General features: G+C 32.1%; 1 protein-coding gene across 2 annotated transcripts; it reads left to right on the top strand.

Annotated features, from left to right (window-relative positions):
• The first annotated feature begins 133 nt into the window (after positions 1–133).
• Positions 134–7,513, top strand: LOC144555051 (alpha-L-arabinofuranosidase 1-like). Of its 2 annotated transcripts, none has more exons than XM_078303250.1 (18): positions 134–343; positions 474–690; positions 1,527–1,581; positions 1,687–1,901; positions 2,554–2,675; positions 2,786–2,939; positions 3,340–3,409; positions 3,504–3,649; positions 3,780–3,825; positions 3,916–3,968; positions 4,083–4,227; positions 4,318–4,436; positions 4,535–4,606; positions 5,199–5,302; positions 6,351–6,407; positions 6,504–6,702; positions 6,788–6,931; positions 7,164–7,513. In XM_078303250.1, exons 2-18 carry the CDS (start codon positions 499–501, stop codon positions 7,284–7,286), a joined length of 2,016 nt encoding a protein of 671 aa, XP_078159376.1. In that variant the 5' UTR covers positions 134–343; positions 474–498; the 3' UTR covers positions 7,287–7,513. The 2 variants fall into 2 exon arrangements, with proteins under 2 accessions (XP_078159376.1, XP_078159375.1); XM_078303249.1 differs by having other exon boundaries at positions 136–377.
• Positions 7,514–22,056: the final 14,543 nt, after the last annotated feature.

Below are 22,056 nucleotides of genomic sequence, written 5' to 3'. Positions count from 1 at the left end.
TATTAGGATAGAAAAGAACGAGGAAAAAGATAAAAAAGAAAAAGTTCGAGCCTCGTCTTCGTTTTTGCACCGAATTTCGGCCTTCCGATCCATTTTCCCTCCATAAAATCAACGGTTCTGCTCAAAATGTCACACGTCAGCAGACTGTTGGGACCCTCACTTCACTTTGAATGTCGTGATAGACTGATAGACGATAAGCTCAAGCGCACAGGTCATCAATGGAAATGGAGGTAATTATTGCAAGAAGCAACTCCATTTGGATTAAACCCGTCGGATCGAGATCGAATGGATAACAGGATTTTAGTTCAGTCGCTATTTCCGCACGGATAGCCTCATTTTGATCGTTATAAGTATGTCACCTTGCAAGCTTGCTTCAAGTAATACCCAAATCCTAGTTTAGCCTTTTCTTAAACTTAAATTCTACTTGTTAGCACGCTCTTTCTTCTTGATTGGAGGTTTATATCTTTATATAGTGACTTTCAGTCTTTCTGGCATGCAATGGGTTATCGGAGAGAAATGGAACTCAAATGCGCATTGTTAGGTTCTTTGTTCTATACTTTGATTGTACTCTTATATTCCGGATCTTTCTCTTTTGGAGTAGCGCAAGCACAATCAGCGACACTGAATGTAGATGCTTCATCGAAATCGGCCCGGGTCATGCCTGATACTTTGTTCGGCATCTTTTTTGAGGTAAAATTAACATTAGAGTTGTTATCCTTCTAGATTTTCGTCTGCAAATTTGGTCCATATTTGTTGGATACAGCTCACCAATTTTAATGTTTTATCATATTTATGCTATCTATATCTAATATCTCTTTATAAATTATAACATGCTGAATTGCTGATGAAGTTAATTAGGAAGGAGTACCTTCAAATTTTATTTTTAGCCGGGGAAATATCAAATTTCACGTTTCAAATTTCATTTTCAGCTTGCTGATGAAATTAATTAGGAGTATCTATAAATTATTTCTACAGATAATCAAATTTCATTTTTAGCCGTGGAAAATGAGAGATAATTGGAAAATTCACGTTTCAACTGTACGCAGTACACCCAATAAAGAAAAGTTTTGTTGTACCCCTTCGTTCTAATTTAATTTCAAATAGTTGTTTAAACAACCCTTACACCACACAACTAGATCCTCTACAGTTGTGCATTCATGTTGTACAGCTCTCATCCGTCTGATCTCACTGTGATTCAATCAAATCACGAGGAGATCAGATAGGTGAGGGCTGTGCAGTACAAGGTGGCTGTGCTGCAGAGGTTGAAAGATCCACTCCACTAATAGTTCTATGGCTCAGTGACAAAGAATAAGGGACAATTCAGATACTTTAGAAAACCAGTTAGGACTTAGACTTAGGAGGAGTTATGCAAGATATTATTAATAGTGCTGGAAATATGACACTTGTAGGGCTCCCATATTATTAATAGTGCTGGAAATATGACTTGTAGGGCTCCCATATAATTATTCCTTTACTAAATGCAAGTTAAATTAGAGTTCTCTTTATATATTCTAATAAAATTGTAGGAGATTAACCATGCAGGAGCTGGCGGTCTTTGGGCTGAGCTCGTCAACAATAGAGGTATTGTACTTTTGATTTGATTTATTTGTTTAAAGTTTTTCAGATTTAAATAATTATAAGCAAATAAAACTCAAGGGATTATTATTATGTTTTTTTTTTTCTTAGGTTTTGAAGCTGGAGGTAAAAATACTCCATCAATTATTGACCCTTGGGTTCAAATTGGGGACAGCTCAAAAATAATTATGTCGACTGATCGAACTTCAACATTCAAAAGGAATGAGGTCGCGCTAAAAATGGAAGTTCTTTGTGATATAAATGACAAATCGAATTCATGCCCATCTCAAGGTGTTGGTGTGTATAATCCTGGCTTTTGGGGCATGGTATGTTACTCACCTGTGTTTATGCAAAACATATTAAGTATGTTCATGCAAAATGAAACATATCATGTCATCTTTAGAAAAGGAGGGGTCCAATGCTGAAGGTTTTGGTATCAAATGGTTGCCAATAAAATTGGTCTCGAATTATTACTTTTTAAACTTTCAAATAAACAAAACAAATTGATTGAATATTTTATACAAATTACAGTGCTCAAACAAAGAGGAATTACATATTTTATACTATTAAAATAAACTCAGATTCCTATAATATTTTATGTGCATGTGACAGAGATGATATAAAACAAATCAAACGGTTTAACTTTGATATATCAAGTATAATCAGAATTTGGCACCATTTGACATCAAAACTAATGGACATTGGATCCCTCTAAAAAGAATACAGATAGAAAGCATATTAGCCCAGAAGTATCATTTCGTCATTCTTAAACTGTATTCAGACAAAGAAGAACAAGGTAATTGGGCATTTTCAAAGAACTTGTGGAGTTGGGAGTCCATATGTGATATTCAATGTTTTAAAGGGGCAAATAAATTATTTCTCAAAAATTAGGGTTAGACATGAAAAATTTCCATTCAAGAATTTATTTTTTGACATCTGACTGTTGTAACAATTTGTCTTACTATTTTGATGTTTCAGAATATTGAGCTTGGAAAGGTGTACAATGTTGTGTTGTATATAATGTCAGTAGACTCTGTAGATTTATCTGTTTCTCTGACAAGTTCCGACGGTTCACTGAATCTGGCTCAGCATCCCATAAAGTAAGCATTTTTTGGATTGGAATAATGAGGGAAATACAGAGAGAAAGAGAGAGAGAGATAGAGAGAGTAGTCCTATTGTTTAATAAAATATATATATTTTTTTCCTGTAGAGCTCATGCTCACCAATTCTCGAGCTGGACCAAGGTTGAATTTAAGTTAAAAGCCAAGGTTACAAATTCCAACTCGAGACTTCAAATCACAACCAGTAAAAGGGGAACTATCTGGCTTGACCAAGTATCAGTCATGCCATCAGACACCTTTAAGGTAAGATTTATCATATACGTATTGTAGTAAACTTTTAGAGCCATTTCATGTGCATCCTGCCAAATTCCAATATCATGTAGACTCTGCAAAGCAAGAATTTACCTTGCATACCCTACAAAAAACTTATTGTCATGTTTATACCCTAACAGTCATGAAAAGAACCTCTGCTCCCTGCATGTTCTCTTCTTTGCAAATTCTGTTTATTTTTTTTACATAAACAAGGAAGAAAAGTTAGTTGAGCATTCTTTTAAATGAACTGGAATAGGAAGAATACACGTGATGAATTCCATGCTTTCGAGGGTCTACAAGAAATTCTTCATTTCACAAGGGCGTACATTATATAGGGTCTTGTGTAAGGTGCGCATTAATATTACGATCCTATGTGATTACCATATTTCAGGGACATGGTTTTAGGAAAGATCTGGCTGCCATGCTGGCTGATATAAAACCTCGATTTCTCAGATTTCCAGGTCAACTTTTTTTTCTTTTTATTTTCTTATATCTTGTATTCTGATCCCAAAGGGGAATAGCACAGTAATATTTGTGGTTTAAAATTTGTTCTAGGTGGATCATATTCACAAGGGGGAAGACTAATGAATGCGTTTAGGTGGAAAAGTACAGTGGGCCCCTGGGAACAACGGCCTGGCCATTTCAATGACGTATGGAACTATTGGACAGATGACGGCCTTGGTTTTTTCGAATTCCTTCAAGTCTGAATTTTCCCAGTTTCTGTGACTTAATTTTTACGTTAATTTACTTTGATAAAGTGGCTTTCCTTAATCAAGTAACAAATTGTAGCGTAGTTTTTATTTTATTTATTTTTAACTTTTTTTCTCACAGTTGGCAGAGGATCTTGGTGCTTTACCTGTGTGGGTAATCCATAATGGTAATTATATTTTAATCTGAACTACATATAGGTAACTGGGTGAATATACTAATGCTGCCATTATTAATTGCAAGATTTGTTTCCTGGCAGGAATCAGCCTTAATGATCAAATTAACCCCTCCAGTCTTCCTTCTTTTGTTGAGGCATGTCATCACAGCCATGTTTACTAATTCTCTACCCTGATTTTATTCTACTTTAGATGATTTTTTTTTTGTAGAGGATGTACTTTATTTTTTCATATGACCGTAACATTGTAGGATATTCTTGATGGTATTGAGTTTGCAAGGGGAGATGCTCACTCCACCTGGGGTTCAGTTCGCGCTCAGATGGGTCATCCCAAACCGTTTAAGCTAAGTTTCATTTCCATTGGAAATCAAGAATGCTGGAACAGCGACTACAAAGGTATATATTTTCGCTCACAAACTAGTGACATTTTTTTAGCATAGCATATAAGTGTCCAATGGCTAAACTAAATCTTTTATCTGTTAACAGCCAATTACCTAAAGTTCTACACTGCAATTAAATCGGCATATCCTGACATAAAGGTGGTTACAAATTGTGATGGGTCAATTGGGCCTTTAGATCACCCTGCTGATTTCTATGATATCCATGTGAGAATCTAAACTGTATTGTATCTTTATAAAATCATGCTTCTCATATTTATTTATGAACTCTCTACTTATTTCTGTTTTTATTTTTTCTTGCGTAGGTTTATACAAATACATCTGATATGTTCTCCAAAGCACAGTTATTCGACAAGACATCACGAAATGGACCCAAGGTCATTTTTCTTCAAACCTACTGAATATATATTTTTTTGCTTTGCACACCCAATTATTTTATTTTATTTTTTTTGCTTTGCACACCCAATTATTTTATTTTATTTTTTTTAATTGCTCGAGCCATATACCTTTATCATCTCATGTATCTAGCCTATCTAGGTAGCTATCTTTTGCAACTGCCGATGAGCTAGAAATATGTATTAGGGGTTTAACAAGACTATAATTTAACAACTTTTTGGGTAAATTATAGATGAGGTTTTTCTATTTTTGCATTAGCTCAAGTAATTTAGGTTGTTAAGTGCATCAGGTGATACCTTTCTAGGGCGTAAACCTTGAGAAAATTGTTTAAAGCTCATTATAAGAATCTGCAAGGGCATTTTGATTAATTAATTCTGTGGTCGCAATTGACACACTAGCAACCACATGCACTGCTTGCATACATATTAAAATAAAATAGTCCAAGGTTAAATATTACACCGATTGGGTGCTTTCTGCAAATATCACAAATAAATTCCTTCAAAGATACTCATTAAATTGTCCAAAAGATGGAAAGCTATGGTAGAATCTCATTTATGATGGACATGATATCAGGCATTTGTTAGTGAATATGCGGCAATTGGAAAGGATGCTGGAAAAGGGACATTAGTTGCTGCATTAGCAGAAGCTGGTTTCCTTATGGGATTAGAAAGAAACAGGTACAGCTTTTCTAATTTAGTGTAGTTGGTTTTTTCTCTTTCTTTTTTGACTTATTTTTTCTTTTTCTTTTTGTTGTTATTAAAAGTTTGGTATTAGCAGAAAGTCAACCAGATTTTTTCAGTATTTGCATAACACCCATAATGTATGTTGAATATTAACTTGATTTTTATTAAGAGAGGAATACTACACGGCTTTCTCATGGACACACACTCTAATTCCTCACTCACGGACACAAGATACATTAGCCTTCAAGTCCTATTTATAGCTCTCTAGTGTTGGTTGGCAAGTTCTAGATAATACATATATTATTCCTAAATAATTTCTAGTCAATTCCTATTACTAATCTACTACCGACTTTGATATGCCGGTTGGATATTTCTTGAATATTCTAGAATAAACTAATGGGCTTGGGCCTTTGTTCAGTGCTGAACTTCAACAATGTACTTGAAAGCAACCAATTTTCTAGTGAAAGAGTCTTTCTGAATATTCTGTATGATTGTTCGGTCATTTTTCTTAGAAATATTTGCCCCTTTCAAATAATTATGTACAAAAAGTGTATTGCCTACCTTTCATGTTGCCTCATTTGGTACAAAACAAAGAATAAGACAGATATTTAATTACAAAAAGAAGTTTTCACAAGGTTAAAATTATTACCGGCTCTAGTTTGGTTTTGTATAAAGCCTGCAAATGGTTCCGTTCTAAGTAAAACTTGAAATCAATTCGTGAAATACCTATTGTTCCTAGTGTGTATTATAGAAGGAAGGATACAGTGGCCATGCTTTGCTTGTCTGATTGTTCATTGTTTGGTTACTCTTAAATAATCTTCAGTGGTGGGTTCTGAATATATTCAGAATTCCTTAAATCATGATTTTTCTAAAATTAGGGATTTTAGGGCGGGGAGAATCAGCTTGAATCTACCCACCCCGAAAGATAAAGAGTCTGACTTTAACAGAAGCAGCAGTTTATTCATTGTGTAGTCATGTCCATCTATAAAATAACAAATACAAAAGTAAATTTATTGTGTTTAACATTAAAATTTCTCTCCAGTGATATTGTAGAGATGGCAAGCTGCGCCCCACTTTTTGTAAATGACAACGATCACGGGTACAGTTTTGTCAATTTGTTTTTTAAGACGTTAATTGTAGAAATTATTTAGTCTTCATGTCATTCTGGGTTTCTTGTTTCTATTATGTGATGAAGATTCGACCCAGATGCTATAGTTTTCAATTCAAACATGCAATTCGGGACACCTAGCTACTGGATACAGCACTTCTTTAAGTATTCCAGCAGCGCAATATACCACCCTTCTGCCATTCAAGCCAGTAATTACCCTTCTTTACTTGCATCTGCACTTACATGGGAAAATACAGACAGCAAAAAGAAATACCTCCAGCTAAAGGTATTTTGCATGACATGTATTGTATCATATCCAAAACTTCCAAGGTTCCTATTCTATAGCTCTAAATATACATTGATTTGTTCAGATTTTGAATTACGGGAGTGAAGTTGTGCCTTTGAACATGTCCATTTCTGGATTAGAAACAAAGATTTCTTCTAATGGTGGAATAAAGACTGTTCTTACATCGGGCAAATTGTCAGATGAGAATTCCTTCCAAGAACCAAAAAAGGTTTGTTAATCATTATTCTTCTAATGCCAGTACTTATTCCCTTATTACTGTTATTCAAAATCAGATCAGAGACTTAATCCTTGGAAAATACAACAAAAATATAAGTGAAATTGTCATGTCCAACACCTAAAACGGCTGTAGAGACCTTTATATACTGCACCATATCTAAGATCTAATACATTGATTTTTGGACATATTTTTTATCTGAACTTTTGGTTGATGAATGGTGTAGGTAATACCAGTGGCGACTAAGCTCTCCAAAGCAGGGGCAAAGATGTCAGATATGATTGCGCCGTATTCCCTCACCTCATTTGATCTCTTGATTGACGGAAAAAATTTAAGATCTATCATTTGAATAATAAAAGATTATTTGTTACTCCAAAAAAAAAAAAAAAACTTATTTGAAGTCTGCAGTAAAATAGTGAAGTATAGATAAAATAATATTACAAACAACTACAAAATGTATCATTTAATTTCAGAATCTTCTACATGCAAATAATATTTGTTTCTGTCATGGACTTATTATAATTCGACGATATATGATGATTGTAATCAAATTTATAAGAAATCAAAGTATCAGGCTACGAAGAGCTTTTACCTTGGAAAAATCTGTTTTGCATGAACTTAGCTGTTTAAGAGCAGCCAAATCTTGTTAAACTTGTTCATCCGATTATATTTGATATTAATTTGATCTGCACTGAGAAAAAGATGTACATATTTAGAAATCTTAAAGTACATGCACTCACAAATTTCACTAAAAGTAAATACATTATTAGGACAAAATTTACATCCAAAATCTAACCAAATTAATTGTAGCTCGCATTAAAATAAGCTTTGTATACAACCAATATATAAAAACCCTATAAAAACTGGCAGAAGAGATTCCGGGGCCTTGCAGAGATAAACAGGGATTCATATCGTCTGCAAAACGAATCTGAATCATCTGATATGTATTTGTACGAATATTAAAGAGACCCTATGAAATACATGCTTGGGCCGGATTGGTCCGAGTTGTGATTGGACAGTCGAGATTTCAAACCCAAGATATAAGATAATGCAGAGGATACAGACTCGGATGAATAGAGGTGTCATCTGGCATTATACATAGACAAAATGTGTAATTTGTGTGATATTATGATTTTTTTTTTCGGTGTTGAGGTTGTAGCCACGGGATATACATGTCTTAATCAGTGTCTAACAATGACTAATGAGGATGCGTTATTAACTTATATTTGTCATTTGTTTTGAATTTATTATCGGGTTTTAGTTTGATTATAAAGGGTTTTCTTTTCTTTTCCTTTGTACCCAAAACTTAAAAGGGGCAAAATCAATGTGACCGGTAAATCTCACCATCACAGTCCAAAAAGGGCTAATAAAAAAAATAAAGAACTTGTAAAAATATGAGAGGGGATTTTTTTTTTAAAATCACACACAGTCCAGTAACTAAGATATTATTTTTCGTACGAGAGTTCGTATGTTTGAAATTAAGTATAAAAAAAATAAAGAACTTGTAAAAATATGAGAGGGAATTTTTTTTTTTAAAAAAAAAATCACACATAGTCCAGTAACTAAGATATTATTTTTCGTATGAGAGTTCGTATGTTTGAAATTCAGTATCCGCATCGAAGATGATTTGAAAATTTTGATTCTCATCTCATGCTAAAAGAAGATAATTTTGTTTTCTCAAAATTTGAGCCTATTGTTATTTTTTTTAGTTAGCATGTTAGTGTGTGAGAAATTGGAATTAGAGCTTGTTTTTAAATATTTGAATAATGAGAATAATGATAATCAACATCAACAATATAGTGATTATAATAACAATGTGCGATGATGATGATGAGAAAACACGGCCATTTTTATTAATATCCTTAAAAAAAACTTAATTTTAAAAATAACCCTACATTTAATTTTTTATTAAAAATGCCTCAACCGCCAGGCCCACGGCCCAAAACACAAGCGGACCGCCCGTGGCTGGGGCGCTCCATACCAACTAGCGGAGCGCCCGTGGCTGGGGCGCCCCATGGTCTTTTTTTATTTTATTTTATTTAGATCTTAGTATTTTGATTTGAATAATTTTGTGAAAAAAAAAAGTTTTCTTATTTATAGTGTATGCCAAAAAATAAAATATTTGATATATTTACGAAGTAATGTCGTAAATTTTTATAACTTTGATTTTTTTTTTTTTTTTGGTGAACTTTGATTTTATTTGTCATTTGGGTATTACAAGTCTAAATATAACACTAATAAGGACTTGGCCTTTATTATGGTTTTTATAATATATGTATAATATACACATACACACATATACATATACTAATACTAGTATTTTGATTTAAATAATTTTGTGAAGAAAAAGTTTTCTTGTTTAGAGTGTATGCCAAAAAATAAAACATTTGGATATATTTATGAAGTGATGTCGTAAATTCATATAATATGCAATAATTTTTTTTTACGAAATTGATTTTCAGTGGTTCGTATAAAAGTTATACAGATTGAATTAATTTTATGTATAAATATTTTCTTATAATTTTGAACGAAAATTTTAACTGAGAATTTTTATTTTTTATTATGTATGCACATATATGTTGATGAATGTCATTTGGAGATGCAATATGTTGGAGATCTTTAACTAAGAGACATCATGTCATGGATCACATGCATACTCTTTTTTTGATATGTTGAATCTAATACGCCTTAGTTTGTATGAAATTTCGGTCCAAACTAGATCATAACCAAGCATTTTGGCAATTTGAGTGATGCATATACATGCAAAATTTTGAAAGTTTCGAGTTTATTTGCTACACGGTCAAGTGGTCAAAGAAATAATAAAAATTGAATATATAAAATAACTTATAAATTAACTTATAAAATGTTCATTTCTTTGACCACTTGACTGTGTAGCAAATAAACTCGAAACTTTCAAAATTTTGAATGTATATGCATCACTCATGAAGTGCATGGATTTCAATGGTTTGGATTTGGCATTTGACGTCGATCCGATATATTTTTGGAGTTATGCTCACCAAACTTTCTTGGTGAGCATGTCACACCCTAGCTTTACTCATATTATATATACATATACATATATTATATTACATATACGAGCCCAGCTAATTTGCTGCCGGTAGCATTTCTGCCCAAGGTGCTGCCGAGCTTTTTTATTTTGTGATATCCAAACAACAAATCCAAACCGTTAGATGTTTAATCTATATTAAAATATACTTGGAGACCAAATTTTACATTTTTTGGAATTTTTTTACTATTTATTAAGCTGGTTTGAAAACCGCTGTTTTCAATGCTGCAGAAATTTACTGAAAACAACGGTTTTCAAACTAGCTTAATAAATAGTAAAAAACATCCAAAAAATGTAAAATTTGGTCTCCAAGTATATTTTAATATAGATTAAACATCCAACGGTTTGGATTTGTTGTTTGGACATCACAAAATAAAAAAAAGCCCGGCAGCACCTTGGGCAGAAATGCTGTCGGCAGCAAATTAGCCGGGCTCTACATATACATATATATACATGTATTATATTATATAAACATATACATATATTATATTACATATAAATATATTATACATATATACATAGCACATGCGGCGGCAAATGCGGCGCATGCGGCTGTATTTTAAAACATTGAATATATGTATATGTATATCAAATTTGACATCTTCTGGTAAATTAGCAAGTTTGGACTGATATATGGACCAAATTGCAAAAGTAATTACACCAGCATGTAGAGCATTCAAAAATACACAGAATTGACACAAATTTCAATTTATTTGAATTTTTCTATAGTTAGTTATCAATTTTCAAAGTTCAGCTGTCGAAAAAACTTTAAACAGCCATAACTTTTGTTAGGAAAGTCGGATTTGCGTGTATGATGACTTTTTGGAAAGGGGATGACGAGACAGATCCGAATATCATCCGGGTGTTTCCCCTGGATATTTTAAGCATTAGAATTTCAAAAAATGTCGTTTAGTGCCTCAAAAACTCAGTTTAAGTTTTCGTTTCTACAGTAGACGTACAACGATCGGTATTTTGTTTAGTATAATTTAGGTTTTTGTAGTATAATTATTAATTGTAGAATTTTTTAGTTTGAATACAGAGTAATTTAGCTTTTTATATAATTGTACAAAAACCTAAGTTACATATAATATATACATATACATATAATTAAATTTTGATTTATATTTTATTATAACAAAAATTATTGAGTTCAAATATACAAACATGTCAAATAAATTTTGATTTATAATTTATTGGTTTACAAAGAAAAAAAAGAAAGGAAAAATATGCTGTTTCGGTCTCTATTCCTAGCCGGAACAGAGGCCGAAACAGAAGAAAAAAAAAGCCGCCTACCCTTGAACCCAGACAGCCCTGCCCCCGAACCCGTGATGGGCACGGGTATAAAACGGGTAGGGCAGGGTTCTTGAAAAAAAACCCGTGATGCCCGGTCCGTTGTACCCATCACTCGCCACGGGTTTTGCCCGACTCGGCCCGCCTTGCCTGTTAGCACAACACTAATCGTATAATTCGTGACTATTTGTATGACATAACTTTCTTTACAATTTTAATCACGCCACATCGTTACGTAAATGTATATATATTTTAGTCACATACTATGACATAATATGACATGATCAGTTAAAAATATTAGTCACGTTACATATTTTCTTCATGAGAAAAGGTAACGTCCCTCGGACTACAGTCCCCCAAAAATCCCTGCGTATAAAAGCCTTCCCTTTTTAGCTTAGTTCCGACGCACTTTCAACTGCCATAATTTCAAGTATAATATGTATGTTCACAGGATAATATGTGTATGTTTACAGAATAATATGTGTATGTTCACAAGATAATATGTGTATGTCTACATGATACTATGTGTATGTTCACAGAAGGTGGTCCCCAACAGCTGTCACGCGTTTTTAACAGCTTTCACGCGTTTTCATCTGGGACCACGCGGTTTCATCTGCAGAACATCCATTGAACTTGTTTATAGGATTGTTTTCATAGTATTACAGGATCTAATAAACTTGTTTATAGAATTAGTGTAAAAAGTCCAGAAATTTTCGAGAGACTGAGAGCCGGAAACTGTTAGCTGCTTCCTTTCTTCATTATCCTCGACTCAAATCAGATACAAACATCCTTACCAGTAGCTGACAGTGACTATAAATGCTTCTCTGATGGCTCTTGGATGGAGGGATGGTGGGGCGGCATTGGTCTGGTGGTTTGGTACAAGGATGAATTGATAGTTTATAAATCAAAAGCTGTTAGAGGTTGCTGCCCCTTGCAAGTAGAAGCTGCAGCTTTAAAAGAAGCTATTTCACTCGTGCTCGGACTCGGGATAAAGGAGTGTTCGTTCTTCACAGACTGTTTGTCGCTGGTAGAGATATGCACTAGTCAGCACCCCCCCTTGGCAGCTGATTGGAGGGCTTTTGATGAAATCTTGGATATCTGGAGTTTGCTAAGAGATAACAAGTCGTTGGTGTGTGTTCATGTGCAGCGAAGTGAGAATGAAATGGCCGACAACTTAGCAAAAAAAGGAAGGTTAAATGGTTGGAACTGTACCGACCATATGTTACCTTGTTTTCCTTAATCATGCTGAAGGTTTCTATTTTAAATGGCAATGTGCAATGCTGACTTGTACGATGATTTATCTCTGTAATACTGCCTACGGGCCTTGAATGACAAAAAAAAAAAAAAAAAAAAATCAGATACAATCATAAATAAGTTTCGCTTGCAATCAGCAATCAATAGATTTTCCTGCCTTGACGGGGTGAGCTCCGTATTTCAAGTGCCATCTGTCAAATTAATTTGTGTCAAAGCAAGTTAAATGTCAATCTAATTTGTTTATTTTATTGTCTAATTGATAAACATCTCTTAAAGCAAGTAAATAAAATAATATTTTTTATTGTCACGTCCTAGCGGTCGGGCTAGACACGAAATGCGACAGAACGATTTTCTTTTCAGAAATCCAATTCGAGTTACAATAACTGTTTAAAAATCAATGTAATCAGAATTTCAATCGAACATCCAATAAAAATATTTCTATTCTTTTTCCTAATTTTCTTCTCTCTTTCTCTTTTTTATTTTTCCTTTCCTTTCTTTTTTCTGATTTTCTTTTCATTTTTCTCTCCTCAATCGGATCAGGAGAAAATATTCGTTTATTTAGAAGAGGGGCTTGGTTGTTTCACGCATGAGAGCCACGTGGCCCTAGTGCCACGTTGTTGTTTTATATTTCTTTAAATTTTGTAATTTTACAATTAAAATCTGTTTTCTAATATTATAAATAAGTCCAAAATAATTAAAAAGGTATATTACCGGAGTGTTACATTTATTTAGCTTATTAAATAAAAATATTCATAGAAGATATTTTGTTTGACAAGAAAAAAATATTTGATAAAAAAAGCAACTACGTCATATTCGTCATTATATAAATCATTCACAAATACAACATCACATACATGATAGTTTTTTTTATCATTTAAATTTAGAAATTACAACCGATTCGATAGGCAAAGATGCAATTTGGTAGGTGGACGGGGTGGGAAGAGAATTATAAAGACGATTCAAATCCGAACCCATTCAGAAAAAAAAATGAACCTGATTTATACCTACTCCTTACTCAAATTCTGACTATGCTGCTGAATAAAAGACTTATTTATTACCTAAATTGTCAAACAAAAATAAAATAAAGTATGAAGAATAAAACGAAATTATGACATAGTACATTGAAATAGCCGTATTAACTTGCTCTACAATTATTTTGTATGTAAAATTTACTAACAGATAAGCATATTCATTTTCCAGTTTTTCTTTTTTCTCATTAGTCATGACTTAAGTCATAACTTAAACCACCAAACAAAAGTTATTTAAATCATCTTAGTTTTAATTCAAAATAACAGTTTTGAACCTTTTTAGTTTTTAAATAGCAAGTATAGTGACAAATGAATAGTTTGGTTTCGATTCGGCGGAGTTAAAATTCGTGATTCGGATATAATTTGATAATACTTCGGTTCAGTACATAAAGAACAAAAAAAACCCAAAAAAATAAAAAAATTATAAAAAAATAAAAATTCGCATTTTTTTCTCATGAATAATTTGTGACTCGCATTTTATTCGCGAATAAAATGTATTATATTTTTTTTTTGTTTTATTCGGATTTCAGTTCGAAAGTATAAAAACATGAGACATATTTTGGAATTATTCACATATTTGTTACTATGATAACAAGTTTAATTTTTAAATAATAAGTCGTAGTTCGACTCAAATCAAAGAAAAGATTGTAGAGGCTGAAAAATTGAACAAGGCCTTGCGGCCCTTACCAATTCTATGATTTAGTGTTTTTTCAAATAGAGAAGGAAATTAGTTGTCTTTATACTTTTTTTAAAATGTGATTTCCATATATCGTGTAATGCAACTATTGACGTAATATGATTGATCTCTTTCACTATCTTAGTTACGCCACGTAATATCATGTCACGTAACATGTTATACGACCAACTTTTTTTAATGTTATTTCTTAATTATAATTTATTTTGTAATAGTTTCTTATTTTTTTGATATACTTTATTATTATTTTCTTTAAACTAATTAAAAATTTGAAAATAAATAATTCAATGTGATCAATCATATCATACCGTAACCATATATAATGTGACTATTTGTATAACATAACTTCCTTTACAATTTTAATCACGCCACATCTTTACGTAAAAATAAATTTTAATCAAATACTATAACATAATATAATATGGCATGATCAAGCTAGATATATTAGTCATGTCACATATTTTTTCCATTATCCTCAACCGAAATCAGATACAATTAGAACTAACTTTCGCTTGCAATCAGCAATCAGCAATCAGCAATCAATAGATTTTCCTGCCTTGACGGGGTGAGCTCCGTATTTCAACCGCCATCTATCAAATAAATTTGTGTTAAAGCAAGTACAATGTTAATCTAATTTGTTTATTTAATTGTCTAATTGATAGACATCTCTTCAAGCAAGTAAAAATAAAGTAATTTTTTTTTATTTAGCTTATTAAATAAAAATATTCATAAAAGATAATTCGTTTGACAAGAAAAAATATTTGATAAAAAAAGCAACTACGTCATATTCGTCATTATATAAATAATTCACAAATACAACATCCCATACATGATATTTTTTTTATCATTTAATTTGAGCATACAATGTTTGTAATGACGATGATTATGTAGTTTTCTAATTAGTGATTGATATATTTTTCATATAATGGAACTAACGAATCTGAAATTTGTGTTACGTACATTATGAGCTGTGTTATATTAGTTGTCCTTTTGTTTGATAGCTATATATTATTTATTTACTTTTAAAATTGAGTGGATAACAATATAATACAAATAAGCTTACAAAAAATTCATGTTCATGCAAAGTTTACCTAAACTAAAGCTTTAGATAAATATAAATAAATTTTGGTATCAAAAACACAAATATCAAATAAATTTCAGAACCTGTCGTTACCGAAAATAAGCCTTAGCATGACCCTCCCTCTCACGAATTGCAAAATAGTATCTAATAGAGCACCATTGAAATCCCCTAACTTCAATTTGCAAGCCTGAAAAAATACCAATAAGGTAACGTTCAAAATAAAATTTGCAAATGGAAGACAAAATTAACATCAAAGCTCTTAAATCACATGCAAATCCACTTTGTTAATAAACCTAAAATTAATAGTAAAGCTTACTGAGCGGAGAGGGCGAGGCGAGAGGGAGAGACGGAGACAGAGAGAGAGAAACACAGAGGAGAGGGAGAGACGGAGATAGAGAAAGAGAGAGACACGGAGAAGAGGGATGAGTTGAGACTCAAATAGACTCAAATATTTTGGATCAGTACAGAGGCGCGAAACGAGACTCAAATAGACTCAAATATTTTGGATCAATACAGAGGCGCGAAACGAAAATAAACCCTAGCGCTACATAAGCATTAGGATCGGTTCTCTCTAAAAACCGATCCTGATACTATCAGAATAGGTTCTAAGCTAAGAACCGATCCTAATTATCATATATTAGGATCGATTATTAGGTTAGAACCGATCCTGATAGTATCAGGATCGGTTTTCTCTAAACAACCGATCCTAATTCTAAAAAAAAAAAACTTTTAGGATCGGTTATTAAAAAATAACCGATCCTAAAAGTTTTTTTTTCAGATCCTAATTCTAAAAAAAAAAACTTTTAGGATCGGTTATTAATAAATAACCGATCCTAAAAGTATTTTTTTTATTTTTTATTTTTTAGAATTAGGATCTGAAAAAAAATAGTCACTGACAGTGGGATCATTAGAGGACTAATTACTCTTAAGCAACAAGAATAGGTGGTTTACATTTAGAGACCTAATTTTAAATGTTAAACTGACATGATTATAATCCGCATTTGATAAAATAATTAAGGCTTGAATTCCTTATTCTATTTGGACCTACCGACCACCGATCAGCTTTAACTTCTCTCGAAGTGAAAGTGAACCCAATAATTAAAACCGTCTACTCATCCTTATTTTTTTTTACGTTACAATTTATATTTTCTATTTCACATGCATGTTGTGTTTCCAGTCATAATCTTAGTGTCTTAATTTTTCCCACAGGTTTATATTTGTATTAACATGATTAATTATAATAATAATAAATGAGGAGGGATACAATTGCACCATTTTATGGTAACACACCTTCTTCCTCGACAATCACCATACTAAAATGGACATGTGTATTTTTAGTAGTTATGTATTCTTTTTATTTAAAATCACAATGACAATTCAATACAATAAGTTAATAATTAATTTTCAATTTTTTTTATGTATTTAGCTTTATATGTATTGTAGATTTTACTTCATTTTTTATGGTTGTTTTTGTTTATAATAAAAGTTCTGATATTTGTTTTTTAAAATTATGTCTGAGATGTTGTTCTTTTTATTAGATAATTTTTTATGGATTATATTTGTTACGGAGAATTTTCTATCGAGAATATATGCATTGTTTTGCTGATAAATTAACTTCATTAAAACAACAAAAATAGTATATTACAACAAAAGAAAAGATCGCCAACTCAACCACATAACACTATTTACAAAATAATTTTTAGGAAGTAATCTTGTTTAAGAATTTTATTAGAATAACATATTAAAACAATTTACAAAATAAATTTTTACCAAGAAAGAAAATGGATATAAACAAGGAGAATTTTTTTATTCATATAAATTAATAAAATAAAATATACGGAAATAGAAGAATATTTGATGGATATTAATTTACAATCTAAATTAATCATCGTCGTAGATTAAGGGCTAGAATTAAAAAAGAACAAGAAGAGAATATGTCCTTGTATGTATTTCAGAAACAAAACCAACGTTACAATAACGGCTCCTTGAGCCTTAATTAGTTTGTATAAATATACAAAATCAATTTAAAAAATAACATTCAATAAAATTCATTTTCCTCAGAATTATATTTCTTAATTTCTCAACACGTACCAGAATTGGCAGACATGTAATTAAGTGCAACTAGTATCAACCAATTAACAGTCGTCAATAATTAATAACTATTGACACTAATAGCAACATGTTACGTCCAAAGGGTATGGTAAAAAGTTTCAGTACAATGAGATGTACCTTTTAACTCTAAATACACTTTCGGTTCAGATTGCAAGTATACAATCCTATCGTGTAGTATATTCTCGGGTATCGATCCACAGGGAGTGTGTTTAATTACTATGCATAAACTTTAGTAATAAATTTCAGAAAATAAAATAAAGTAAAGTGCAATAAAAGTAAATTGGGGGGTTTGTTCTAACAATTCCTAAGGTTGGGTTCAATACCCAAAAGAAAGGAGTTTGAAACAATAATTGTAAATAAAAGTAAAAGAAAGGAATTGATTTGCTTTCAAGATTTAGAGATCTAGGGGTCTTTGGTCTACAATCCCTTGCTAACTCTATTAATTCGATATTTGTTTGAATTCATGTATGATTTGATGAGGTTTCTAACCTAATATGTTATTAAGGGTTACTTTCGTAAATTAATAACATGCCTAGGTAACTCGGACTTCTCGATTAAGTCCCCCACCCTAGCTACCTAGACCCATTGAGCTCTTGTTAGTCTCTCCTCTCCTCAAATATTGGTACTTCACAATTAAGTCCATCATACCAATACCCGATTCGAATTGAGATGTCCTAATTAGGGTTTGATTTCACGGTTAGGTTCTTCACCAAGTCCCTAATCTTAATTTCTATAGTTCCGGCTTAGATTAAATTGGTTACAATCTTAATCTAAACCTAGGGTATTTGCATTCATAGTTTGGTACTATCCTATTGATCACAGTCAATTTTGGTTCTTTTGAATCCAAAACGGGATACTACAATTCAAGTACTAACTATGTAATTAACACAAATTATTAAATCACAGAAATTAACAATCAAATCTCATAAAACAATCATAATAAAAACAAATAACCGAATAAGATAGAATTAAACAAGTTCATGCATTGACCTAAACCCCTAGAGAGAGAACTACTCTCTCTTAGAGAGATCCATTACAAAAAGTTGGAAAAGTAAGAAGAAATAAAATAAAGAAATGATTACACCCTTTATTGGATCAAAATCCTCAATCTTGCTGAATCTTGCTCAGGAAACCCTTCTTCTCCTTGCTTGAAAGCTTTCCTTCAGAATTTATCGCTAAGTATTGTGTGTGTGTAGGGAGAGAATGAGATAATGGATGGATGGGAAGAGATGAGAGTGGATGATGGATGTGTGAATGATGGATGATGATTTAAATGGGAATGAACATCCTCTTTTATAGCCAATGACCATGTCCAATTAAGAGACTAGGAAGTGGAGTTAGTGGATGCTATATTTGGATTGTTTCTCAGGATGCCTTGTCAACATGTGGCTGTTAAAACGCGTCCATGATGCGCCAAAAATAAAAAAACTGTCAAAAGCGTGCAATTTTGGCTTTCTGCGAGTCAAGTGCGGGTGCTCCGGGCCGCACTGCGTATGGTCTCACCCGCACTGGGAGAAATTTGATTTTTTTTTTTAGTTTCTCATGTTGTAGATCTTCTTGTTAGCTTTCCAAAAAGTGGTCACAAGCCTTAATCGGAGTTACGAGTCAAAAGTTATGGCCGTTTTAAGTTCAGACTCCATTTTTGGCTAACTGCTACAGTACCATCCGCACTGGGATTCGCACTGCGTCTGTACCACCTGCACTGCGGGTGAAACTGCGTCCGCACTAGGCTCGGACTTTTCCTGTGCGACCAGAGTGCGGCTGCATCGATATCCGTGTATCCGCATCGATATCCGTGCATCCGCATAGATTTTGATGTATAGCTTATTATATCTTTTTAAAATTGGCGCGCGTCCAGAAATCCATCTAAATACTTATTGCAGCCATATCGCAAACCGTGTGTCTGCACTGAGCATTTTTCTTCATTTTTCTTCATTTCCTGCAAGTTAAAACCAAGCAAACACAGTAACTTGATTCTAGGTGTATTCTATTCACTTTATATTCAAAATACAAGATATTTGATGTTATTTTGTGATAAAAATTAGATTGAATATGTATATAATTTAGGTCTATCACAACACTGACATGTATCTGTGTATGATTGGCCATAGCAACCACTATAATAACTACCATGACATGCAACAATTCTAAATAAATCAAGGTTACATTTTGCTCTCCGTTTTTATATGTAATTTACTTTTATAACATGAAAAGAAAATTTGAAAGAAAAATAACATCTGGATCGGTTTTTAACAGAGAACCGATCCAGATAGTTATCTGGATCGGTTGTTTAGACAGAACCGATCCAGATACTTTAAAAAAATAAATTATAAGTTAATTTAGATAATAACATCTGGATCGGTTCTTTATATAATAACCGATCCAGATAACTATCTGGATCGGTTTTTAACAGAGAACCGATCCAGATAGTTATCTGGATCAGTTGTTTAGACAGAACCGATCCAGATACTTTAAAAAAAAATTCTTCTAATTAATTTTATTATTGGATTAAAAATATAAAAAATAAATAAATATCTGACTTTTTATATACTTATTTGATGTTACAAATTTTTGTAACTTATATTTAATAAGATAATTTATTAAAAAAAATAATCCATCTTTTAGGAACAATTTGTAAGATACAATAACTTATAAGTTAATTTCTAATATAATATATTACCTTCTTTATGTTCTAATTTATAAGATAAATTTTATGAAATAATTTATTAGATAATTATAAGGTTATTTATTAAAATAATTTATGACTTACTTAAAAAATATTAATACTTTAGGAACCAATATTATGACATGCTTTAGAAATATTAAAATTTTGGTACATGTAACATGAAAAAAAAAAGATACTAAATTACATATATCATGAAAAAAATTAAGTTACAAGAAAACCTACTAACATGAATTACATATTAGGATCGGTTTTTCTAAACAACTGATCCTAATAGTTTATGATCAGTTGTTTATAAAAACCGATCCTGATATCAGGATCGGATTTTATAAAAAACTGATCCTGATAGTTCACAAATTAGGATCGGTTGACTAAAAAACCCGATCTGATTAGTTTTTAGGATCGATTTTGTTCAGAAAACCGATCCAGATAGGTATTAGTATCGGTTGTTTCATATAGCCGATCCAAATAGGCCGATCCTGATTCATGTTTTTTCACTAGTGAATGGATGCTTTTGCTCATCCGTATTCAATTACACAATCTAGATCCAACCACATTTTTCACCATATTAAGATCGGAAAGAACGACATGTACGGACACTAAGCTAGACTGGACGGACAATAAACATTTATAAACAAAGCGAAAAATTACAAACAATAATTACAGATACATGCATATATACTCTTGAGTTGTAATATATATATATCGTTGTTAATAAATACAATGCTTAAGTATTTTTTTATTTTTCATAGGGTTAGTTTGAGATATATAACTAATTGCGGTTAATACAGTGGAAGCTTGACTCCTACTCTTACTAAAAAAAATGCTTCGGATAAAAGGGTTAATCTTTTGCTATTCATGGAATGAATAATAGTGACGATCTAACGATTCAGGTCGAGCGTGTATGGATAATGGAGAATTATTTTTTTAAATCTGCATTAAAATTCATTCATACAGAATTATAGATCTGTATGTATACAATGTAAGGATCGAATTCATACAAAATTTAGATGATTACAAATATTCATTAAACGCTATGCGTCAAACTCGCTGACAATTAAAAATATTTCCACCTGAAAATTCGCTGACGAAATGACCGATTTGCGATTTGGTAGGCACCAAACCAAGACCGTTCGCCATTTTTGAGGAGCTGAAATGGATCTAGTGACTGAACCATCTCTCTAAAAACGACACAGCCCAATAGGCACAGTAAAACACTGGGACCAGATTCATTTGTGTGCCGTGCCAGGACCCATGCATGCTTTTATGACTTGCTGGTAAACCTCATAAATGTAGTTGGTACCAGAATCCTTGGAACCGCATATACTATTAGCGATTCTAATCTGAAAGTAGTACGCATCACTTATCTCAAAAAAAAAAAAAAAAGTACGTATCAGTTGTTTCTAAATTGCAAGTTGGTAAGCAACTTTTGGCGAAACTCTTAATGATCCTAATATGAATCCAATTAATGAAACTCGTAATTGATTCTAAATACGGATCTTGCATTCTTGTTAGATCTAATATAAATCCAATTAATAAGTAGATTTCTTTCAATACCGACATACGAATGCAATAAGCTTTGAAATGCATTTTTTACAATCCATATAGATATTCAATCATTCAAAAGTTTCTAAACCCTAAAAGTGCTTTATGAATTTCTCCTTTCGTACGTTATCTTTTTGGGGATGTTTCATTGTAAAATCGTTCCTTAAACCTATCGCAAAAGGAATCGCCAGTGTGCTGTCACTGTTGAATTAATTTTGTTTGGCAAGTATATATGTTGATAATTAAATTAGCCATATATGTGTTAAGGTTAAATTAGCCATAAATTGGCAAGTATATATGTTGATAATTAAATTAGCCATATATGTGTCTTCAAAGATTTTATTCAGAATTCAATAATGTATTCC

The sequence above is a fragment of the Carex rostrata genome, chromosome 6 (assembly GCF_964058835.1).
Source record: "Carex rostrata chromosome 6, lpCarRost1.2, whole genome shotgun sequence".
Lineage (NCBI taxonomy): Eukaryota > Viridiplantae > Streptophyta > Magnoliopsida > Poales > Cyperaceae > Carex > Carex rostrata.
Note: the sequence above shows the minus strand (reverse complement) of the source record. Positions and strands in the feature narration are given on the sequence as shown.